General features: G+C 38.0%; 1 protein-coding gene across 1 annotated transcript in view; it reads left to right on the top strand.

Moving 5' to 3' along the window:
* Positions 1 to 25,967, top strand: part of LOC128704096 (integrin alpha pat-2-like) — a gene marked incomplete at its 3' end in the record, with an annotated part of 216,265 nt that overhangs the window by 134,664 nt on the left and 55,634 nt on the right. Inside the window, 2 exon segments of the mRNA XM_070087429.1 lie at positions 20,234 to 20,331; positions 24,955 to 25,091. Coding sequence (XP_069943530.1) covers positions 20,234 to 20,331; positions 24,955 to 25,091 — 235 coding nt within the window.

The following is a 25,967-nucleotide window of genomic DNA, read 5'->3' as shown; positions in this document are numbered from 1 at the left end:
GTGTGTCAAGTAGTTGTTATTGCATGTTACAAGGTAGTTGTGTCAGGGAGTTGTTACATGTTACAAGGTGAAGTGTCAGGTAGTTGTTATTGCATGTTACAAGGTGAGTGTGTCAGGTATTACATGTTACAAGGTGAGTGTGTCAGTAGTTTTTATTACATGTTACAAGGTGAGTGTGTCAGGTAGCTGTTATTACATGTTACAAGTTGAGTGTGTCAGGTAGTTGTTATTGCATGTTACAAAGTGAGTGAGTCAGGTAGTTGTTATTTCATGTTACAAGGTGAGTGTGTCAGGTAGTTGTTATTACATGTTACAAGTTGAGTGTGTCAGGTAGTTTTTATTGCATGTTACAAGGTGAGTGTGTCAGGTAGTTGTTATTGCATGTTACAAGGTGAGTGTGTCAGGTAGTTGTTATTACATGTTTCAAGGTAGTGTGTTAGTTGTTATTACATGTTACAAGGTGAGTGTGTCAGGTAGTTGTTATTGCATGTTACAAGGTGAGTGTGTCAGGTAGTTGTTATTGCATGTTACAAGGTGAGTGTGTCAGGTAGTTGTTATTACATGTTAAAAGGTGAGTGTGTCAGGTAGTTGTTATTACATGTTACAAGGTGAGTGTGTCAGGTAGTTGTTATTGCATGTTACAAGGTGAGTGTGTCAGGTAGTCAAGGTGAGTGTGTCAGGTAGTTGTTATTGCATGTTACAAGGTGAGTGTGTCAGGTAGTTAGTTCTTATTGCATGTTACAAGGTGAGTGTATCAGGTAGATGTTATTGCATGTTAAAAGGTGAGTGTGTCATGTAGTTGTTATTTCATGTTACAAGGTGAGTGTGTCAGGTAGTTGTTATTAATGTTACAAGGTGAGTGTGTCAGGTAGTTATTATTGCATGTTAAAAGGTGAGTGTGTCAGGTAGTTGTTATTACATGTTACAAGGTGAGTGTGTCAGGTAGTTGTTATTGCATGTTACAAGGTGAGTGTGTCAGGTAGTTGTTATTACATGTTACAAGGTGAGTGTGTCAGGTAGTTCTTATTGCATGTTACAAGGTGAGTGTGTCAGGTAGTTGTTATTGCACGTTACAAGGTGAGTGTGTCAGGTAGATGTTATTGCATGTTACAAGGTGAGTGTGTCAGGTAGTTGTTATTGCATGTTAAAAGGTGAGTGTGTCAGGTAGTTGTTATTACATGTTACAAGGTGAGTGTGTCAGGTAGTTGTTATTACATGTTACAAGGTGAGTGTGTCAGGTAGTTGTTATTACATGTTACAAGGTGAGTGTGTCAGGTAGTTGTTATTACATGTTACAAGGTGAGTGTGTCAGGTAGTTGTTATTACATGTTACAAGGTGAGTGTGTCAGGTAGTTGTTATTGCATGTTAAAAGGTGAGTGTGTCAGGTAGTTGTTATTACATGTTACAAGGTGAGTGTGTCAGGTAGTTGTTATTACATGTTACAAGGTGAGTTTGTCAGGTAGTTGTTATTACATGTTACAAGGTGAGTGTGTCAGGTAGTTGTTATTGCATGTTACAAGGTGAGTGTGTCAGGTAGTTTTTATTACATGTTACAAGATGAGTGTGTCATGTAGTTGTTATTACATATTACAAGGTGAGTGTGTCAGGCAGTTGTTATTGCATGTTACAAGGTGAGTGTGTCAGGTAGTTATTATTGCATGTTAAAAGGTGAGTGTGTCAGGTAGTTGTTATTACATGTTACAAGGTGAGTGTGTCAGGTAGTTGTTATTGCATGTTACAAGGTGAGTGTGCCAGGTAGTTGTTATTGCATGTTACAAGGTGAGTGTGTCAGGTAGTTGTTATTACATGTTACAACGTGAGTGTGTCAGGTAGTTGTTATTGCATGTTACAAGGTGAGTGTGCCAGGTAGTAGTTATTGCATGTTACAAGGTGAGTGTGTCATGTAGTTATTATTGCATGTTAAAAGGTGAGTGTGTCAGGTAGTTGTTATTACATGTTACAAGGTGAGTGTGTCAGGTAGTTGTTATTGCATGTTACAAGGTGAGTGTGTCAGGTAGTTGTTATTACATGTTACAAGGTGAGTGTGTCAGGTAGTTGTTATTACATGTTACAAGGTGAGTGTGTCAGGTAGTTATTATTGCATGTTAAAAGGGGAGAGTGTCAGGTAGTTGTTATTACATGTTACAAGGTGAGTGTGTCAGGTAGTTGTTATTACATGTTACAAGGTGAGTGTGTCAGGTAGTTGTTATTACATGTTACAAGGTGAGTGTGTCAGGTAGTTTTTATTGCATGTTATAAGGTGAGTGTGTCAGGTAGTTGTTATTACATGTTACAAGGTGAGTGTGTCAGGTAGTTGTTATTACATGTTACAAGGTGAGTGTTTCAGGTAGTTGTTATTGCATGTTACAAGGTGAGTGTGTCAAGTAGTTGTTATTACATGTTACAAGATGAGTGTGTCAGGTAGTTGTTATTATTACATGTTACAAGGTGAGTGTGTCAGGTAGTTGTTATTGCATGTTACAAGGTGAGTGTGTCAGGTAGTTGTTATTGCATGTTACAAGGTGAGTGTGTCAGGCAGTTATTATTGCATGTTACAAGGTGAGTGTGTCATGTAGTTGTTATTGCATGTTACAAGGTGAGTGTGTCTGGTAGTTGTTATTGCATATTACAAGATGAGTCTGTTAGGTAGTGGTTATTATATGTTACAAGGTGAGTGTGTCAGGTAGTTGTTATTACATGTTACAAGGTGAGTGTGTCAGGTAGTTGTTATTACATGTTACAAGGTGAGTGTGTCAGGTAGTTTTTATTGCATGTTATAAGGTGAGTGTGTCAGGTAGTTGTTATTACATGTTACAAGGTGAGTGTGTCAGGTAGTTGTTATTACATGTTACAAGGTGAGTGTGTCAGGTAGTTGTTATTGCATGTTACAAGGTGAGTGTGTCAAGTAGTTGTTATTACATGTTACAAGATGAGTGTGTCAGGTAGTTGTTATTACATGTTACAAGGTGAGTGTGTCAGGTAGTTGTTATTACATGTTACAAGGTGAGTGTGTCAGGTAGTTGTTATTACATGTTACAAGGTGAGTGTGTCAGGTAGTTGTTATTACATGTTACAAGGTGAGTGTGTCAGGTAGCTGTTATTACATGTTACAAGTTGAGTGTGTCAGGTAGTTGTTATTGCATGTTACAAGGTGAGTGCGTCAGGTAGTTATTATTGCATGTTACAAGGTGAGTGTGTCAGGTAGTTGTTATTACATGTTACAAGGTGAGTGTGTCAAGTAGTTGTTATTGCATGTTACAAGGTTAGTGTGTCAGGGAGTTGTTATTGCATGTTACAAGGTGAGAGTGTCAGGTAGTTGTTATTGCATGTTACAAGGTGAGTGTGTCAGGTAGTTGTTGTTACATGTTACAAGGTGAGTGTGTCAGGTAGTTTTTATTGCATGTTATAAGGTGAGTGTGTCAGGTAGTTGTTATTACATGTTACAAGGTGAGTGTGTCAGGTAGTTGTTATTACATGTTACAAGGTGAGTGTGTCAGGTAGTTGTTATTACATGTTACAAGGTGAGTGTGTCAGGTAGTTGTTATTACATGTTACAAGGTGAGTGTGTCAGGTAGTTGTTATTACATGTTACAAGGTGAGTGTGTCAGGTAGTTGTTATTGCATGTTACAAGGTGAGTGTGTCAGGTAGTTGTTATTACATGTTTCAAGATGAGTGTGTCAGGTAGTTGTTATTACATGTTACAAGGTGAGTGTGTCAGGTAGTTGTTATTGCATGTTACAAGGTGAGTGTGTCAGGTAGTTATTATTGCATGTTAAAAGGTGAGTGTGTCAGGTAGTTGTTATTACATGTTACAAGGTGAGTGTGTCAGGTAGTTGTTATTGCATGTTACAAGGTGAGTGTGCCAGGTAGTTGTTATTGCATGTTACAAGGTGAGTGTGTCTGGTAGTTGTTATTGCATATTACAAGATGAGTGTGTCAGGTAGTTGTTATTGCATGTTACAAGGTGAGTGTGCCAGGTAGTAGTTATTGCATGTTACAAGGTGAGTGTGTCAGGTAGTTATTATTGCATGTTAAAAGGTGAGTGTGTCAGGTAGTTGTTATTACATGTTACAAGGTGAGTGTGTCAGGTAGTTGTTATTGCATGTTACAAGGTGAGTGTGTCAGGTAGTTGTTATTGCACGTTACAAGGTGAGTGTGTGAGGTAGTTATTATTGCATGTTAAAAGGGGAGAGTGTCAGGTAGTTGTTATTACATGTTACAAGGTGAGTGTGTCAGGTAATTATTATTACATGTTACAAGGTGAGTGTGTCAGGTAGTTGTTTTTGCATGTTACAAGGTGAGTGTGTCAGGTAGTTCTTATTGCATGTTACAAGGTGAGTGTATCAGGTAGATGTTATTGCATGTTAAAAGGTGAGTGTGTCAGGTAGTTGTTATTACATGTTACAAGGTGAGTGTGTCAGGTAGTTGTTATTAAGTGTTACAAGGTGAGTGTGTCAGGTAGTTATTATTGCATGTTAAAAGGGGAGAGTGTCAGGTAGTTGTTATTACATGTTACAAGGTGAGTGTGTCAAGTAGTTGTTATTGCATGTTACAAGGTGAGTGTGTCAGGTAGTTGTTATTGCATGTTACAAGGTAAGTGTGTCAGGTAGTTGTTATTGCATGTTACAAGGTGAGTGTGTCAGGTAGTTGTTATTACATGTGACAAGGTGAGTGTGTCAGGTAGTTCTTATTGCATGTTACAAGGTGAGTGTGTCAGGTAGTTGTTATTGCATGTTAAAAGGTGAGTGTGTCAGGTAGTTGTTATTACATGTTACAAGGTGAGTGTGTCAGGTAGTTGTTATTACATGTTACAAGGTGAGTGTGTCAGGTAGTTGTTATTACATGTTACAAGGTGAGTGTGTCAGGTAGTTGTTATTACATGTTACAAGGTGAGTGTGTCAGGTAGTTGTTATTACATGGAACAAGGTGAGTGTGTCAGGTAGTTGTTATTGCATGTTAAAAGGTGAGTGTGTGAGGTAGTTGTTATTACATGTTACAAGGTGAGTGTGTCAGGTAGTTGTTATTACATGTTACAAGGTGAGTTTGTCAGGTAGTTGTTATTACATGTTACAAGGTGAGTGTGTCAGGTAGTTGTTATTGCATGTTACAAGGTGAGTGTGTCAGGTAGTTTTTATTACATGTTACAAGATGAGTGTGTCATGTAGTTGTTATTACATATTACAAGGTGAGTGTGTCAGGCAGTTGTTATTGCATGTTACAAGGTGAGTGTGTCAGGTAGTTATTATTGCATGTTAAAAGGTGAGTGTGCCAGGTAGTTGTTATTACATGTTACAAGGTGAGTGTGTCAGGTAGTTGTTATTGCATGTTACAAGGTGAGTGTGCCAGGTAGTTGTTATTGCATGTTACAAGGTGAGTGTGTCAGGTAGTTGTTATTACATGTTACAACGTGAGTGTGTCAGGTAGTTGTTATTGCATGTTACAAGGTGAGTGTGCCAGGTAGTAGTTATTGCATGTTACAAGGTGAGTGTGTCATGTAGTTATTATTGCATGTTAAAAGGTGAGTGTGTCAGGTAGTTGTTATTACATTTTACAAGGTGTGTGTGTCAGGTAGTTGTTATTGCATGTTACAAGGTGAGTGTGTCAGGTAGTTGTTATTGCATGTTAAAAGGTGAGTGTGTCAGGTAGTTGTTATTGCATGTTACAAGGTGAGTGTGTCAGGTAGTTATTATTGCATGTTAAAAGGGGAGAGTGTCAGGTAGTTGTTATTACATGTTACAAGGTGAGTGTGTCAAGTAGTTGTTATTGCATGTTACAAGGTGAGTGTGACAAGTAGTTGTTATTGCATGTTACAAGGTGAGTGTGTCAGGTAGTTGTTATTACATGTTACAAGGTGAGTGTGTCTGGTAGTTGTTATTACATGTTACAAGGTGAGTGTGTCAGGTAGTTGTTATTACATGTTACAAGGTGAGTGTGTCAGGTAGTTGTTATTACATGTTACAAGGTGAGTGTGTCAGGTAGTTGTTATTGCATGTTACAAGGTGAGTGTGTCAGGTAGTTGTTATTGCATGTTAAAAGGTGAGTGTGTCAGGTAGTTGTTATTACATGTTACAAGGTGAGTGTGTCAGGTAGTTGTTATTACATGTTACAAGGTGAGTGTGTCAGGTAGTTGTTATTACATGTTACAAGGTGAGTGTGTCAGGTAGTTGTTATTGCATGTTACAAGGTGAGTGTGTCAGGTAGTTGTTATTACATGTTACAAGATGAGTGTGTCAGGTAGTTGTTATTACATGTTACAAGGTGAGTGTGTCAGGTAGTTGTTATTGCATGTTACAAGGTGAGTGTGTCAGGTAGTTATTATTGCATGTTAAAAGGTGAGTGTGTCAGGTAGTTGTTATTACATGTTACAAGGTGAGTGTGTCAGGTAGTTGTTATTGCATGTTACAAGATGAGTGTGTCAGGTAGTTGTTATTACATGTTACAAGGTGAGTGTGTCAGGTAGTTGTTATTGCATGTTACAAGGTGATTGTGCCAGGTAGTTGTTATTACATGTTACAAGGTGAGTGTGTCAGGTAGTTGTTATTGCATGTTAAAAGGTGAGTGTGCCAGGTAGTTGTTATTGCATGTTACAAGGTGAGTGTGTCAGGTAGTTGTTATTACATGTTACAAGGTGAGTGTGTCAGGTAGTTGTTATTGCATGTTAAAAGGTGAGTGTGTCAGGTAGTTGTTATTGCATGTTACAAGGTGAGTGTGTCAGGTAGTTGTTATTACATGTTACAAGATGAGTGTGTCAGGTAGTTGTTATTGCATGTTACAAGGTGAGTGTGCCAGGTAGTTGTTATTGCATGTTACAAGGTGAGTGTGTCAGGTAGTTGTTATTACATGTTACAAGGTGAGTGTGTCAGGTAGTTGTTATTGCATGTTACAAAGTGAGTGTGTCAGGTAGTTGTTATTACATGTTACAAGGTAAGTGCGTCAGAGAGTTGTTATTACATGTTACAAGGTGAGTGTGTCAGGTAGTTGTTATTGCATGTTACAAGGTGAGTGTGTCAGGTAGTTATTATTACATGTTACAAGGTGAGTGTGTCAGGTAGTTATTATTGCATGTTAAAAGGGGAGAGTGTCAGGTAGTTGTTATTACATGTTACAAGGTGAGTGTGTCAGGTAGTTGTTATTGCATATTACAAGGTGAGTGTGTCAGGTAGCTCTTATTGCATATTACAAGGTGAGTGTGTCAGGTAGTTGTTATTACATGTTACAAGGTGAGTGTGTCAGGTAGTTGTTATTGCATATTACAAGGTGAGTGTGTCAGGTAGTTATTATTACATGTTACAAGGTGAGTGTGTCAGGTAGTTGTTATTGCATATTACAAGGTGAGTGTGTCAGGTAGTTATTATTACATGTTACAAGGTGAGTGTGTCAGTTGTTATTGCATATTACAAGGTGAGTGTGTCAGGTAGCTGTTATTGCATATTACAAGGTGAGTGTGTCAGGTGGTTGTTATTACATGTTACAAGGTGAGTGTGTCAGGTAGTTATTATTGCATGTTAAAAGGGGAGAGTGTCAGGTAGTTGTTATTACATGTTACAAGGTGAGTGTGTCATGTAGTTGTCATTGCATATTACAAGGTGAGTGTGTCAGGTAGTTGTTATTGCATATTAAAAGGTGAGTGTGTTAGGTAGTGGTTATTACATGTTACAAGGTGAGTGTGTCAGGTAGTTATTATTACATGTTACAAGGTGAGTGTGTCAGGTAGTTGTTATTGCATGTTACAAGGTGAGTGTGTCAGGTAGTTGTTATTGCATGTTACAAGGTGAGTGTGTCAGGTAGTTATTATTACATGTTACAAGGTGAGTGTGTCAGGTAGTTGTTATTGCATGTTACAAGGTGAGTGTGTCAGGTAGTTATTACATGTTACAAGGTGAGTGTGTCAGGTAGTTGTTATTACATGTTACAAGGTGAGTGTGTCAGGTAGTTGTTATTGCATGTTACAAGGTGAGTGTGTCAGGTAGTTATTATTGCATGTTAAAAGGTGAGTGTGTCAGGTAGTTGTTATTACATGTTACAAGGTGAGTGTGTCAGGTAGTTATTATTACATGTTACAAGGTGAGTGTGTCAGGTAGTTATTATTACATGTTACAAGGTGAGTGTGTCAGGTAGTTGTTATTGCATGTTACAAGGTGAGTGTGTCAGGTAGTTGTTATTGCATGTTACAAGGTGAGTGTGTCAGGTAGTTATTATTACATGTTACAAGGTGAGTGTGTCAGGTAGTTGTTATTGCATGTTACAAGGTGAGTGTGTCAGGTAGTTGTTATTACATGTTTCAAGATGAGTGTGTCAGGTAGTTGTTATTACATGTTACAAGGTGAGTGTGTCAGGTAGTTGTTATTGCATGTTACAAGGTGAGTGTGTCAGGTAGTTATTATTGCATGTTAAAAGGTGAGTGTGTCAGGTAGTTGTTATTACATGTTACAAGGTGAGTGTGTCAGGTAGTTGTTATTGCATGTTACAAGGTGAGTGTGCCAGGTAGTTGTTATTGCATGTTACAAGGTGAGTGTGTCTGGTAGTTGTTATTGCATATTACAAGATGAGTGTGTCAGGTAGTTGTTATTGCATGTTACAAGGTGAGTGTGCCAGGTAGTAGTTATTGCATGTTACAAGGTGAGTGTGTCAGGTAGTTATTATTGCATGTTAAAAGGTGAGTGTGTCAGGTAGTTGTTATTACATGTTACAAGGTGAGTGTGTCAGGTAGTTGTTATTGCATGTTACAAGGTGAGTGTGTCAGGTAGTTGTTATTGCACGTTACAAGGTGAGTGTGTGAGGTAGTTATTATTGCATGTTAAAAGGGGAGAGTGTCAGGTAGTTGTTATTACATGTTACAAGGTGAGTGTGTCAGGTAATTATTATTACATGTTACAAGGTGAGTGTGTCAGGTAGTTGTTTTTGCATGTTACAAGGTGAGTGTGTCAGGTAGTTCTTATTGCATGTTACAAGGTGAGTGTATCAGGTAGATGTTATTGCATGTTAAAAGGTGAGTGTGTCAGGTAGTTGTTATTACATGTTACAAGGTGAGTGTGTCAGGTAGTTGTTATTAAGTGTTACAAGGTGAGTGTGTCAGGTAGTTATTATTGCATGTTAAAAGGGGAGAGTGTCAGGTAGTTGTTATTACATGTTACAAGGTGAGTGTGTCAAGTAGTTGTTATTGCATGTTACAAGGTGAGTGTGTCAGGTAGTTGTTATTGCATGTTACAAGGTAAGTGTGTCAGGTAGTTGTTATTGCATGTTACAAGGTGAGTGTGTCAGGTAGTTGTTATTACATGTTACAAGATGAGTGTGTCAGGTAGTTGTTATTACATGTTACAAGGTGAGTGTGTCAGGTAGTTGTTATTGCATGTTACAAGGTGAGTGTGTCAGGTAGTTATTATTGCATGTTAAAAGGTGAGTGTGTCAGGTAGTTGTTATTACATGTTACAAGGTGAGTGTGTCAGGTAGTTGTTATTGCATGTTACAAGATGAGTGTGTCAGGTAGTTGTTATTACATGTTACAAGGTGAGTGTGTCAGGTAGTTGTTATTGCATGTTACAAGGTGATTGTGCCAGGTAGTTGTTATTACATGTTACAAGGTGAGTGTGTCAGGTAGTTGTTATTGCATGTTAAAAGGTGAGTGTGCCAGGTAGTTGTTATTGCATGTTACAAGGTGAGTGTGTCAGGTAGTTGTTATTACATGTTACAAGGTGAGTGTGTCAGGTAGTTGTTATTGCATGTTAAAAGGTGAGTGTGTCAGGTAGTTGTTATTGCATGTTACAAGGTGAGTGTGTCAGGTAGTTGTTATTACATGTTACAAGATGAGTGTGTCAGGTAGTTGTTATTGCATGTTACAAGGTGAGTGTGCCAGGTAGTTGTTATTGCATGTTACAAGGTGAGTGTGTCAGGTAGTTGTTATTACATGTTACAAGGTGAGTGTGTCAGGTAGTTGTTATTGCATGTTACAAGGTGAGTGTGTCAGGTAGTTGTTATTACATGTTACAAGGTAAGTGCGTCAGAGAGTTGTTATTACATGTTACAAGGTGAGTGTGTCAGGTAGTTGTTATTGCATGTTACAAGGTGAGTGTGTCAGGTAGTTATTATTACATGTTACAAGGTGAGTGTGTCAGGTAGTTATTATTGCATGTTAAAAGGGGAGAGTGTCAGGTAGTTGTTATTACATGTTACAAGGTGAGTGTGTCAGGTAGTTGTTATTGCATATTACAAGGTGAGTGTGTCAGGTAGCTGTTATTGCATATTACAAGGTGAGTGTGTCAGGTAGTTGTTATTACATGTTACAAGGTGAGTGTGTCAGGTAGTTGTTATTGCATATTACAAGGTGAGTGTGTCAGGTAGTTATTATTACATGTTACAAGGTGAGTGTGTCAGGTAGTTGTTATTGCATATTACAAGGTGAGTGTGTCAGGTAGTTATTATTACATGTTACAAGGTGAGTGTGTCAGTTAGTTGTTATTGCATATTACAAGGTGAGTGTGTCAGGTAGCTGTTATTGCATATTACAAGGTGAGTGTGTCAGGTGGTTGTTATTACATGTTACAAGGTGAGTGTGTCAGGTAGTTATTATTGCATGTTAAAAGGGGAGAGTGTCAGGTAGTTGTTATTACATGTTACAAGGTGAGTGTGTCATGTAGTTGTCATTGCATATTACAAGGTGAGTGTGTCAGGTAGTTGTTATTGCATATTAAAAGGTGAGTGTGTTAGGTAGTGGTTATTACATGTTACAAGGTGAGTGTGTCAGGTAGTTATTATTACATGTTACAAGGTGAGTGTGTCAGGTAGTTGTTATTGCATGTTACAAGGTGAGTGTGTCAGGTAGTTGTTATTGCATGTTACAAGGTGAGTGTGTCAGGTAGTTATTATTACATGTTACAAGGTGAGTGTGTCAGGTAGTTGTTATTGCATGTTACAAGGTGAGTGTGTCAGGTAGTTATTACATGTTACAAGGTGAGTGTGTCAGGTAGTTGTTATTACATGTTACAAGGTGAGTGTGTCAGGTAGTTGTTATTGCATGTTACAAGGTGAGTGTGTCAGGTAGTTATTATTGCATGTTAAAAGGTGAGTGTGTCAGGTAGTTGTTATTACATGTTACAAGGTGAGTGTGTCAGGTAGTTATTATTACATGTTACAAGGTGAGTGTGTCAGGTAGTTATTATTACATGTTACAAGGTGAGTGTGTCAGGTAGTTGTTATTGCATGTTACAAGGTGAGTGTGTCAGGTAGTTGTTATTGCATGTTACAAGGTGAGTGTGTCAGGTAGTTATTATTACATGTTACAAGGTGAGTGTGTCAGGTAGTTGTTATTGCATGTTACAAGGTGAGTGTGTCAGGTAGTTGTTATTACATGTTTCAAGATGAGTGTGTCAGGTAGTTGTTATTACATGTTACAAGGTGAGTGTGTCAGGTAGTTGTTATTGCATGTTACAAGGTGAGTGTGTCAGGTAGTTATTATTGCATGTTAAAAGGTGAGTGTGTCAGGTAGTTGTTATTACATGTTACAAGGTGAGTGTGTCAGGTAGTTGTTATTGCATGTTACAAGGTGAGTGTGCCAGGTAGTTGTTATTGCATGTTACAAGGTGAGTGTGTCTGGTAGTTGTTATTGCATATTACAAGATGAGTGTGTCAGGTAGTTGTTATTGCATGTTACAAGGTGAGTGTGCCAGGTAGTAGTTATTGCATGTTACAAGGTGAGTGTGTCAGGTAGTTATTATTGCATGTTAAAAGGTGAGTGTGTCAGGTAGTTGTTATTACATGTTACAAGGTGAGTGTGTCAGGTAGTTGTTATTGCATGTTACAAGGTGAGTGTGTCAGGTAGTTGTTATTGCACGTTACAAGGTGAGTGTGTGAGGTAGTTATTATTGCATGTTAAAAGGGGAGAGTGTCAGGTAGTTGTTATTACATGTTACAAGGTGAGTGTGTCAGGTAATTATTATTACATGTTACAAGGTGAGTGTGTCAGGTAGTTGTTTTTGCATGTTACAAGGTGAGTGTGTCAGGTAGTTCTTATTGCATGTTACAAGGTGAGTGTATCAGGTAGATGTTATTGCATGTTAAAAGGTGAGTGTGTCAGGTAGTTGTTATTACATGTTACAAGGTGAGTGTGTCAGGTAGTTGTTATTAAGTGTTACAAGGTGAGTGTGTCAGGTAGTTATTATTGCATGTTAAAAGGGGAGAGTGTCAGGTAGTTGTTATTACATGTTACAAGGTGAGTGTGTCAAGTAGTTGTTATTGCATGTTACAAGGTGAGTGTGTCAGGTAGTTGTTATTGCATGTTACAAGGTAAGTGTGTCAGGTAGTTGTTATTGCATGTTACAAGGTGAGTGTGTCAGGTAGTTGTTATTACATGTGACAAGGTGAGTGTGTCAGGTAGTTCTTATTGCATGTTACAAGGTGAGTGTGTCAGGTAGTTGTTATTGCATGTTAAAAGGTGAGTGTGTCAGGTAGTTGTTATTACATGTTACAAGGTGAGTGTGTCAGGTAGTTGTTATTACATGTTACAAGGTGAGTGTGTCAGGTAGTTGTTATTACATGTTACAAGGTGAGTGTGTCAGGTAGTTGTTATTACATGTTACAAGGTGAGTGTGTCAGGTAGTTGTTATTACATGGAACAAGGTGAGTGTGTCAGGTAGTTGTTATTGCATGTTAAAAGGTGAGTGTGTGAGGTAGTTGTTATTACATGTTACAAGGTGAGTGTGTCAGGTAGTTGTTATTACATGTTACAAGGTGAGTTTGTCAGGTAGTTGTTATTACATGTTACAAGGTGAGTGTGTCAGGTAGTTGTTATTGCATGTTACAAGGTGAGTGTGTCAGGTAGTTTTTATTACATGTTACAAGATGAGTGTGTCATGTAGTTGTTATTACATATTACAAGGTGAGTGTGTCAGGCAGTTGTTATTGCATGTTACAAGGTGAGTGTGTCAGGTAGTTATTATTGCATGTTAAAAGGTGAGTGTGCCAGGTAGTTGTTATTACATGTTACAAGGTGAGTGTGTCAGGTAGTTGTTATTGCATGTTACAAGGTGAGTGTGCCAGGTAGTTGTTATTGCATGTTACAAGGTGAGTGTGTCAGGTAGTTGTTATTACATGTTACAACGTGAGTGTGTCAGGTAGTTGTTATTGCATGTTACAAGGTGAGTGTGCCAGGTAGTAGTTATTGCATGTTACAAGGTGAGTGTGTCATGTAGTTATTATTGCATGTTAAAAGGTGAGTGTGTCAGGTAGTTGTTATTACATTTTACAAGGTGTGTGTGTCAGGTAGTTGTTATTGCATGTTACAAGGTGAGTGTGTCAGGTAGTTGTTATTGCATGTTAAAAGGTGAGTGTGTCAGGTAGTTGTTATTGCATGTTACAAGGTGAGTGTGTCAGGTAGTTATTATTGCATGTTAAAAGGGGAGAGTGTCAGGTAGTTGTTATTACATGTTACAAGGTGAGTGTGTCAAGTAGTTGTTATTGCATGTTACAAGGTGAGTGTGACAAGTAGTTGTTATTGCATGTTACAAGGTGAGTGTGTCAGGTAGTTGTTATTACATGTTACAAGGTGAGTGTGTCTGGTAGTTGTTATTACATGTTACAAGGTGAGTGTGTCAGGTAGTTGTTATTACATGTTACAAGGTGAGTGTGTCAGGTAGTTGTTATTACATGTTACAAGGTGAGTGTGTCAGGTAGTTGTTATTGCATGTTACAAGGTGAGTGTGTCAGGTAGTTGTTATTGCATGTTAAAAGGTGAGTGTGTCAGGTAGTTGTTATTACATGTTACAAGGTGAGTGTGTCAGGTAGTTGTTATTACATGTTACAAGGTGAGTGTGTCAGGTAGTTGTTATTACATGTTACAAGGTGAGTGTGTCAGGTAGTTGTTATTGCATGTTACAAGGTGAGTGTGTCAGGTAGTTGTTATTACATGTTACAAGATGAGTGTGTCAGGTAGTTGTTATTACATGTTACAAGGTGAGTGTGTCAGGTAGTTGTTATTGCATGTTACAAGGTGAGTGTGTCAGGTAGTTATTATTGCATGTTAAAAGGTGAGTGTGTCAGGTAGTTGTTATTACATGTTACAAGGTGAGTGTGTCAGGTAGTTGTTATTGCATGTTACAAGATGAGTGTGTCAGGTAGTTGTTATTACATGTTACAAGGTGAGTGTGTCAGGTAGTTGTTATTGCATGTTACAAGGTGATTGTGCCAGGTAGTTGTTATTACATGTTACAAGGTGAGTGTGTCAGGTAGTTGTTATTGCATGTTAAAAGGTGAGTGTGCCAGGTAGTTGTTATTGCATGTTACAAGGTGAGTGTGTCAGGTAGTTGTTATTACATGTTACAAGGTGAGTGTGTCAGGTAGTTGTTATTGCATGTTAAAAGGTGAGTGTGTCAGGTAGTTGTTATTGCATGTTACAAGGTGAGTGTGTCAGGTAGTTGTTATTACATGTTACAAGATGAGTGTGTCAGGTAGTTGTTATTGCATGTTACAAGGTGAGTGTGCCAGGTAGTTGTTATTGCATGTTACAAGGTGAGTGTGTCAGGTAGTTGTTATTACATGTTACAAGGTGAGTGTGTCAGGTAGTTGTTATTGCATGTTACAAGGTGAGTGTGTCAGGTAGTTGTTATTACATGTTACAAGGTAAGTGCGTCAGAGAGTTGTTATTACATGTTACAAGGTGAGTGTGTCAGGTAGTTGTTATTGCATGTTACAAGGTGAGTGTGTCAGGTAGTTATTATTACATGTTACAAGGTGAGTGTGTCAGGTAGTTATTATTGCATGTTAAAAGGGGAGAGTGTCAGGTAGTTGTTATTACATGTTACAAGGTGAGTGTGTCAGGTAGTTGTTATTACATGTTACAAGGTGAGTGTGTCAGGTAGCTGTTATTGCATATTACAAGGTGAGTGTGTCAGGTAGTTGTTATTACATGTTACAAGGTGAGTGTGTCAGGTAGTTGTTATTGCATATTTCAAGGTGAGTGTGTCAGGTAGTTATTATTACATGTTACAAGGTGAGTGTGTCAGGTAGTTGTTATTGCATATTACAAGGTGAGTGTGTCAGGTAGTTATTATTACATGTTACAAGGTGAGTGTGTCAGTTAGTTGTTATTGCATATTACAAGGTGAGTGTGTCAGGTAGTTATTATTACATGTTACAAGGTGAGTGTGTCAGGTAGTTATTATTGCATGTTAAAAGGGGAGAGTGTCAGGTAGTTGTTATTACATGTTACAAGGTGAGTGTGTCATGTAGTTGTCATTGCATATTACAAGGTGAGTGTGTCAGGTAGTTGTTATTACATGTTACAAGGTGAGTGTGTCATGTAGTTGTCATTGCATATTACAAGGTGAGTGTGTCAGGTAGTTGTTATTGCATATTAAAAGGTGAGTGTGTTAGGTAGTGGTTATTACATGTTACAAGGTGAGTGTGTCAGGTAGTTATTATTACATGTTACAAGGTGAGTGTGTCAGGTAGTTGTTATTACATGTTACAAGGTGAGTGTGTCAGGTAGTTATTATTACATGTTACAAGGTGAGTGTGTCAGGTAGTTGTTATTGCATGTTACAAGGTGAGTGTGTCAGGTAGTTGTTATTGCATGTTACAAGGTGAGTGTGTCAGTTAGTTGTTATTGCATATTACAAGGTGAGTGTGTCAGGTAGTTATTATTACATGTTACAAGGTGAGTGTGTCAGTTAGTTGTTATTGCATATTACAAGGTGAGTGTGTCAGGTAGTTATTATTACATGTTACAAGGTGAGTGTGTCAGGTAGTTGTTATTGCATGTTACAAGGTGAGTGTGTCAGGTAGTTATTACATGTTACAAGGTGAGTGTGTCATGTAGTTATTATTGCATGTTACAAGGTGAGTGTGTCAGGTAGTTGTTATTACATGTTACAAGGTCAGTGTGTCAGGTAGTTGTTATTACATGTTACAAGGTCAGTGTGTCAGGTAGTTGTTATTACATGTTACAAGGTCAGTGTGTCAGGTAGTTGTTATTACATGTTACAAGGTGAGTGTGTCATTTAGTTGTTATTGCATGTTACAAGGTGAGTCTGTCAGGTAGTTGTTATTGCATGTTACATGTTAAAAGGTGAGTGTGTCAGGTAGTTGTTATTACATGTTACAAGGTCAGTGTGTGTCAGGTAGTTGTTATTACATGTTACAAGTGTGTTAGGAGTTGTTATTGCATGTTACAAGGTGAGTGTGTCAGGTAGTTGTTATTGCATGTTACAAGGTGAGTCTGTCAGGTAGTTGTTATTGCATGTTACAATGTGAGTGTGTCAGGTAGTTGTTATTACATGTTACAAGGTCAGTGTGTTAGGTAGTTGTTATTGCATGTTACAAGGTGAGTGTGTCAGGTAGTTGTTATTGCATGTTACAAGGTGAGTCTGTCAGGTAGTTGTTATTGCATGTTACAAGGTGAGTGTGTCAGGTAGTTGTTATTACATGTTACAAGATGAGTGTGTCAGGTAGTTGTTATTACATGTTACAAGGTGAGTGTGTCAGGTAGTTGTTATTGCATGTTACAAGGTGAGTGTGTCAGGTAGTTATTATTGCATGTTAAAAGGTGAGTGTGTCAGGTAGTTGTTATTACATGTTACAAGGTGAGTGTGTCAGGTAGTTGTTATTGCATGTTACAAGATGAGTGTGTCAGGTAGTTGTTATTACATGTTACAAGGTGAGTGTGTCAGGTAGTTGTTATTGCATGTTACAAGGTGATTGTGCCAGGTAGTTGTTATTACATGTTACAAGGTGAGTGTGTCAGGTAGTTGTTATTGCATGTTAAAAGGTGAGTGTGCCAGGTAGTTGTTATTGCATGTTACAAGGTGAGTGTGTCAGGTAGTTGTTATTACATGTTACAAGGTGAGTGTGTCAGGTAGTTGTTATTGCATGTTAAAAGGTGAGTGTGTCAGGTAGTTGTTATTGCATGTTACAAGGTGAGTGTGTCAGGTAGTTGTTATTACATGTTACAAGATGAGTGTGTCAGGTAGTTGTTATTGCATGTTACAAGGTGAGTGTGCCAGGTAGTTGTTATTGCATGTTACAAGGTGAGTGTGTCAGGTAGTTGTTATTACATGTTACAAGGTGAGTGTGTCAGGTAGTTGTTATTGCATGTTACAAGGTGAGTGTGTCAGGTAGTTGTTATTACATGTTACAAGGTAAGTGCGTCAGAGAGTTGTTATTACATGTTACAAGGTGAGTGTGTCAGGTAGTTGTTATTGCATGTTACAAGGTGAGTGTGTCAGGTAGTTATTATTACATGTTACAAGGTGAGTGTGTCAGGTAGTTATTATTGCATGTTAAAAGGGGAGAGTGTCAGGTAGTTGTTATTACATGTTACAAGGTGAGTGTGTCAGGTAGTTGTTATTGCATATTACAAGGTGAGTGTGTCAGGTAGCTGTTATTGCATATTACAAGGTGAGTGTGTCAGGTAGTTGTTATTACATGTTACAAGGTGAGTGTGTCAGGTAGTTGTTATTGCATATTACAAGGTGAGTGTGTCAGGTAGTTATTATTACATGTTACAAGGTGAGTGTGTCAGGTAGTTGTTATTGCATATTACAAGGTGAGTGTGTCAGGTAGTTATTATTACATGTTACAAGGTGAGTGTGTCAGGTAGTTGTTATTGCATATTACAAGGTGAGTGTGTCAGGTAGTTGTTATTACATGTTACAAGGTGAGTGTGTCAGGTAGTTATTATTACATGTTACAAGGTGAGTGTGTCAGGTAGTTATTATTGCATGTTAAAAGGGGAGAGTGTCAGGTAGTTGTTATTACATGTTACAAGGTGAGTGTGTCATGTAGTTGTCATTGCATATTACAAGGTGAGTGTGTCAGGTAGTTGTTATTGCATATTAAAAGGTGAGTGTGTTAGGTAGTGGTTATTACATGTTACAAGGTGAGTGTGTCAGGTAGTTATTATTACATGTTACAAGGTGAGTGTGTCAGGTAGTTGTTATTGCATGTTACAAGGTGAGTGTGTCAGGTAGTTGTTATTGCATGTTACAAGGTGAGTGTGTCAGGTAGTTATTATTACATGTTACAAGGTGAGTGTGTCAGGTAGTTGTTATTGCATGTTACAAGGTGAGTGTGTCAGGTAGTTATTACATGTTACAAGGTGAGTGTGTCATGTAGTTATTATTGCATGTTACAAGGTGAGTGTGTCAGGTAGTTGTTATTACATGTTACAAGGTCAGTGTGTCAGGTAGTTGTTATTACATGTTACAAGGTCAGTGTGTCAGGTAGTTGTTATTACATGTTACAAGGTCAGTGTGTCAGGTAGTTGTTATTACATGTTACAAGGTGAGTGTGTCAGGTAGTTGTTATTGCATGTTACAAGGTGAGTCTGTCAGGTAGTTGTTATTGCATGTTACAAGGTGAGTGTGTCAGGTAGTTGTTATTACATGTTACAAGGTCAGTGTGTTAGGTAGTTGTTATTGCATGTTACAAGGTGAGTGTGTCAGGTAGTTGTTATTGCATGTTACAAGGTGAGTCTGTCAGGTAGTTGTTATTGCATGTTACAAGGTGAGTGTGTCAGGTAGTTGTTATTACATGTTACAAGGTCAGTGTGTTAGGTAGTTGTTATTGCATGTTACAAGGTGAGTGTGTCAGGTAGTTGTTATTGCATGTTACAAGGTGAGTCTGTCAGGTAGTTGTTATTGCATGTTACAAGGTGAGTGTGTCAGGTAGTTGTTATTACATGTTACAAGGTCAGTGTGTTAGGTAGTTGTTATTGCATGTTACAAGGTGAGTGTGTCAGGGTTCTGATTGGCCGATGCCTTTACGTGTAAAGTATAGTGTTTGTTGCAGTGTAGCATGGTCCTTGAATGTCGCAGTGAAGCATGATCTTTGAATGTTGCAGAGTAGCACGGTCTTTGAATGTTGCAGTGAAGCATAGTCTTTGAATGTTGCAGTGAAGCATGGTCTTTTAATGTTGCAGTGAAGCATGGTCTTTGAATGTTGCATTGAAGCATGGTGTCTGAATGCTGCAGTGAAGCATGGTCTCAGAATGTTGCAGTGAATAATGGTCTCTGGATGTTGCAGTGAAGCATGATCTCTGAATGTTGCAGTAAAGCATAATTTTTGAATGTTGCAGTGAAGCATGGTCTTTTAATGTTGCAGAGTAGCATGGTCTTTGAATGTTGCAGAGTAGCTTGGTCTTTGAATGTTGCAGAGTAGCATGGTCTTTGAATGTTGCAGTGAAGCATGGTCTTTGAATGTTGCAGAGAATCATGGTCTTTGAATGTTGCAGAGTAGCATGATCTTTGAATGTTGCAGTGAAGCATGGTCTTTGAATGTTGCAGAGTAGGATGGTCTTTGAATGTTGCAGTGAAGGATGATCTTTGAATGTTGCAGTGAAGCATGGTCTTTGAATGTTCCAGTGAAGCATGATTTTTGAATGTTGCAGTGAAGCATGGTCTCTGAATGTTGCAGTGAGGAGGCGGCTGGAGGTACTCAAGAAGTCTTATCTGAGGTCAATGTGCGGTTCAGAAATTATTCAGCGAATAAAAAGTGAAGAAATTATTTGACGGTGTGGTGGTATAAATTTATAATTCAGAGGTCAGAAGAGGAGTTGATGAGAGGATTTGGTAGTTCAGAGAGGATGAAGCAGACAAGACTGACCAAGGTTAATAAATCCAGGATGGCTGAACGGAGGGTGAGTGCTCGTTCCAGGATGCGTTGGAGGAAAGATGTGAAAATGGTTTCGAGAGGTAGGAGCTGGAGCCTCCATCTGACCTGAGTGAGAGTGTTGGATCAGAATGAATAGAGACAAATGGTTTGGGGATTTAATGTACTGTTAGTGTGTGAAGGTATTCAGGGTAACCAGTTTGCTTGACTTGAGTTTTGAAAGTGGGAAGTACAGTTCCAGCAATTTTTATTATAGATGAGAAAGTTAAGTAAATTTGCTACTTTCTCACGCTCTGGCACATACAAATTTATGAATATGTAATAGCTAATGTGCTTACTTCTTTGAGTCACCCTCCCCTACCTTGAGTCACCCTCCCCTACCTTGAGTCACCCTCCCCTACCTTGAGTCACCCTCCCCTACCTTGAGTCACCCTCCCCTACCTTGAGTCACCCTCCCCTACCTTGAGTCACCCTCCCCTACCTTGAGTCACCCTCCCCTACCTTGAGTCACCCTCCCCTACCTTGAGTCACCCTCCCCTACCTTGAGTCACCCTCCCCTACCTTAGCAATACACAGTTTTGGATTCCACAAAGGAAAACACAGTACATTACTATACTATTTTATAAATCTTGCAGACGTAGCTGTTGCTGCTCCCTATGCAGGAAGTAACAGAGGCGGCGTTGTTTACATCTTCAACGGAGGTGCGGGCGGCCTCCGTACACCTCACTCGCAGGTGAGTTACTGTTCTCCATATTGGCGGCCGAGCAAATTATACATCTTTATACATGCCCATCATATATATATATATATATATATATATATATATATATATATATATATATATATATATATATATATATATATATATATATATATATATATATATATATATATATATATATATATATATATATATATATATATATATATATATATATATATTAGGCCTATTTAGCAAGGGTGCACTTTGCTGAATAAGCCGAATGAAAATTCGTTTTTGTCAAAAATCAGTGGAAATGTATCTGAGCATTACGAAAAAAATTATATATCATTGAGTTTTAAATAATAGTAAATTATTCTAGCTTTAAGGGAAGTTGGGTGAGGTTTCTATGTTAGTTTTGGTACAAAAATATAAATGTTTATGTAAGTATTAATGAAAAAAATATCTATCAATCCATTAAAAAAATTAAACTTTGGAAAAGTTTAATTTTTTAACGGAGCTCATCCTATTCGGCATATACAACATATGAGGTTTGAGGAATATGTTAGAAGTACATAATGTTATGTGTCTGCCAAAAAAATAACATTATAAAAATTCTCATGCAGGTGCTCGGACTGAGACGAGTACCCAGGATACAACAGGCGTTACCTCTCTGAACCGCAGTGCTCAGACACTGGAATAGAAAACTAGCTGTCCTGAATCCTTAGTTGCTTTGATGAGTCTTTTGCCTAGTTCCTTAAGGAACTTAGATGCACTCTTTCCCCATGGGCGAAGGATCTCCGAGCCTATAAGAACAAACATATGATGGGCAAGTTTACTGTATTTTCTAGACTTTTGGGACTCCCTGAAGTTCGCAGCTGCCTCTCCTTCCTCCCTGGTGCATTGGAGATAGATACCAGCAGTGTGGCTGTACATGTGTAGTTCCACACCACCTGCTTGCTGTTTGTCCATACTTGCCAGGTAATTCCATTTGGATGCCTTTGCCATCACATCTGTATAGTTGGGGTGGCTCCCCTATTGCTCTGCATCCAGCTGTTGCAAGGCTTCTTTGGATGATGTTATTAACTTCACGCTTTTCAGTATTTCCCTAGGATCTGTGACAAACAAGATCACGGTATCTGAATTGGTCTACCGTCTCACTGCCGCAGATTCACCTGTTTTCGGCGAGAATAGGGACGGTAAAGCGAACGGTATCTACAGTGCGGATGGTTTGCGAGTTGAGGCATGTGCCTAGGGTGGAGTTGGAGACAGACAACTGGAAATCTCTCGCATGAGGAGCTCTCACTGACATAAGGCGTGCTCTGTACTACCCCGACATACTCTGAAGCACTGTCTATATTTTTCATTATTCGGCCATCCCGGTGTGACTAGTTGTTGGGAGGAGTAGGTCTGGTTGGAGAGCCCATAAGATTATCCCAGAGTCTGACTCCATCAATGAACTTTTTGGTCGCAAACTCAAATATTGTCCCTAAGGTGTTCAGGGAGACTCTGTTACAAGTTCATTGGATGCCACACATGAAGACAGGAAAGCATGTAGTGCAATCTGTGATGCCTTGCACACACCAATACCTCCTAGTCTGGAAGTGTAGCTTGGTCCCACTGTCCATCTTCTAGAGTGAGGTTAACTACATTTGTAAATATCTGTCTCAGGATACTGTCGTATTCATGCAGTATAAGGTTCTCATATGAGGGTGTACATCTTAGGAAATATGTTAACCTGGGCAGACTCACACACTTTGTGAGAAGGTATAAGGCAACGTGTGTGTCTAGACTGCCTATTCGCTGTTCCTTCCAACTTAAACCGTCTAGTTTCTTCTTGAGAACTGAGTCAATGGTATCAATCCTAAGAGGTGCTCCAAACAAGACGCTAATTGTGGGAGCAGTAATTGACGCACCTCGTAGTATGGATCACTGCATTGATGACTTGTTGATCGGCTGTGATGATTTCACATTTAGATGGCTTAAGAATGAGTTCCATATCCTGTCTCCATGGCCTGGCCTAGGTAAGATCATCATGAAGGGACTCTTATACCCACCAGTGTGCCATCATCCAGGAACCATATGTTTATCGCTAGTCAGTCTGATGGTAATTTCACTAACTGTTATGCAGAAGACAAATGGGATGAGCTAATTAATCATTTAATTGTAATTATGATCCTCTTTTTTGTTCTTTATATTCCTTTCTGTGATTTTAAGCCTAACGTAAAAATAGGTCAGATTTTTTAAACTTTAGGCAAGAGCGTCTGATTTTAAAAATTTGCCTCCTAATACGGCACATTTGATCTGCGGTATTATATCGCCCATCCTCTTACAGGGTTAATGATGCACTATTGCTAGGTGTAAAATTAAAATTATTAATTTTAATTAACACAATTTTTCTCCAAACTCATGTAAGTTAGACTCAGATCAGTCTAATATGTTGAGAAAATCATTATAATAACAAAATTTCTTTTGATAAATTAGGCACATGTGCAACTCTTGGGTATCTTTATTGAGGAAAACGTTTCGCCACTGTTGCACATGTGCCTAATTTATCAACATGTCGGTTCTCTGAACCATCCATCTACAAAATTTCTTTTGAAAAATGTTTGTTGTCTTCACTGGAAAAAGAGTCAATATTTGCTTTAGCTGCTTGGAAAATATGTCTTATTACATAATTACTGGAACAATAAGTGAATTATTCACCGGGGTCATTTATGTTTTGTGTGTATAAGAAGAAAACAAACTTTTTTTAATGCCACAAAAAAAAAATTCAATCTAATGTAGCATAAACTTGATTTTGAGTTTAATACTAAGTTAATACTAAGTTAATACTAAGTTAATACTAAGTTAATACTAAGTTAAGGTTAGGTTAGGTTAGACTGATTTCTTGATCATCAGGAAGAACTTTTTTTATCATAGACCCCAAAATATTAGTGTCTCCTTCGCACAACTTATTTAATGTTGTAAAATTTACATTATGAAACAGAGTAGCTAATATTTTTAAACGTTTCCTTCCCCAACATTACAATTTATAACAAGTTGTAAAAAAAATAATAATAGTTATTTCAGAAGTCGTTGTTATACACTGGAAAGTAAAAATTATCACTTAACTCTTCCAAGCTATAGTAAATATTGACCAAAAAAAAAAAAATCCCTTTGCCAGAAATTAATGGCAGCAAAAATAGTGTGCACTACCTGTTGTTCCTTCCTCACTACAACAGTCTACTAATACCTCCCTCATAGCTACTGTGCACTACTACCTCCCTCACTATTACCTCTGACTACTACCTCCCTCACTACAACCCACTACTACTAACTCCTTCATTACTAACCCATACCAGAACTTTCCTTACTACTATCCCATATTCTTACCTTCCTCTCTGCTACCCCTTACTACTTCCCTTACTGCAACCCTTTACCACTACCTCTCTCACTGCTGTGCCCTACTACTGCTCCCCTCATACTGCCACCTACATGCACATTTATGCCTGAAACACTTCGAAAATGTGTGACGATACTTAAGCAAGTTATTATCGGATCACAGCAGCAGCAAGCTGCATTTCAAGTCAGATTAGGTGAACTGGGCATAAGTTCAACCTCTCAGATTGCTTTGCCAGTCTTCATATTCTTCTTCAATGGATCCAATAAATTAGTGAAGGAATTTCTACCTGAATTAATTTTCAATTTAGCAGGGCTGGACGACCCCAAGTACCACGTATGCCAGCATGTGGAATACCATTTTGATGCAAAGGATCAACTGAAAATTTGGCACCCAAATAATTCATTTGGGGCAGCCCTTACATGGAAAAGTCTGATTTAACTATGTTAGCGGGCTCAAGCTCTGTAAAGAACAAAAAGGCACAATACTGTAACTTAAACAGTGCACAAATAACCCTCACTTAAGAGAATGAAACTTACGACGGCGCTTAGGTTTGACTTGGACCATTAAGTAGTTACAAGAATAAGAGAGATTGTCTTTCAGCTGTGAATGCAGGCATAATGACTCGCGGAGAGTCACTGCAGTGGCTCTCCGCTTTGCTGTAGTGGTAGCTGCAGCAAAGTGGTAGCTGATCAGTATGGCCTGCATGGCATGAAGTGTTCATGTTCCAAAGACTGGCACATTAAATTCAATGAAGTCAAAGAAATCATCAAGACGACCCTTGCTACATGTAGCCGCAGCTGAGAGATAACTTCATTTTCATCTACTCAACAACCAACATGTGCCTACTAGCTGCCCTGATAACCTTACATTAAATCCTTGGACAAATAGTAGACCGCTGATATGTAAATATACTTGTACATCAAGCCTGACTGATACCTGCAGTACATTTTCCCCTGATTAGCTGAGTGGTGCTGCTGATCACAGGAAAAGACACATACTTAAAAAGTATAATGATTTGGCTCACCACGTGTCAGTGATGTATGTGAGGCTGTGTTGATACATATTTCTAAAATGTATTTATGCACATTCCTATTTTAGCATGTATGTATATACACATTAAAGGTTGTCAAGCACATTATACAGGATATAGTGAAAGGTAAACTATATATTTTACTGTGTGTTCTTCATATTTATTAAATAAATTTCTTCTTAACTTTGTTTCTTCTCGTAAACTTAAAATTAAAGAATGTAACGAAGTCGAAGTGTTGCAGGTGATAGAGGCTTCCGCTTTCTCAGAGGGGCTGCGTGGCTTTGGCTTCAGCTTAGATGGAGGTCTCGACATGGACGACAATGGTTACTCAGACCTGATTATAGGGTCTGCGGAATCGAACACAGCCTTCTTTGTCAGGTAATTTGTATGAAAAGCCTTAGGAAAAGCACGATTGTGTATGAATATATATATATATATATATATATATATATATATATATATATATATATATATATATATATATATATATATATATATATATATATATATATATATATATATATATATTTATATATGTCGTGCCGAATAGGCAGAACTTGCGATCTTGGCTTAAATAGCAACGCTCATCTTGCCATAAAGGACAAGTGAAAATTTGTGTATGCAATAATTTCGCCAAAATCATTCTGAACCTAACGAAAAAAATAAATTTCACTGTGTTTGGTAAGTATTAAATTATTGTAAACAAATCTAAAATATATTTAGTTGGGTTAGGCTAAAATAAATTGTTCTTGTTATAATAAGGTTAGGCAAGTTTTCTAAGATTCTTTCGGAGCAAAATTAAATATTTTTACATTAACATTAATGAAAAAAATATATCTTTAAACAAATAAGAGAAAAATTTAGAAAGGACATAATTTTAAATGAGTTCTTGCTAATTGACCAGTTTTACATATTCGGCACGACATATATATATATATATATATATATATATATATATATATATATATATATATATATATATATATATATATATATATATATATATATATATATATATATATATATATAATTATTATTTTATTATCACACTGGCCGATTCCCACCAAGGCAAGGTGGCCCGAAAAAGAAAAATTTTCACCATCATTCACTCCATCACTGTCTTGCCAGAAGGGTGCTTTACACTACAGTTTTTAAACTGCAACATTAACACCCCTCCTTCAGAGTGCAGGCACTGTAATTCCCATCTCCAGGACTCAAGTCCGGCCTGCCGGTTTCCCTGAACCCCTTCATAAA

The sequence above is a fragment of the Cherax quadricarinatus genome, chromosome 2 (genome assembly GCF_038502225.1).
Source record: "Cherax quadricarinatus isolate ZL_2023a chromosome 2, ASM3850222v1, whole genome shotgun sequence".
Lineage (NCBI taxonomy): Eukaryota > Metazoa > Arthropoda > Malacostraca > Decapoda > Parastacidae > Cherax > Cherax quadricarinatus.
This window is presented reverse-complemented; position numbering and strand designations above follow the sequence as displayed.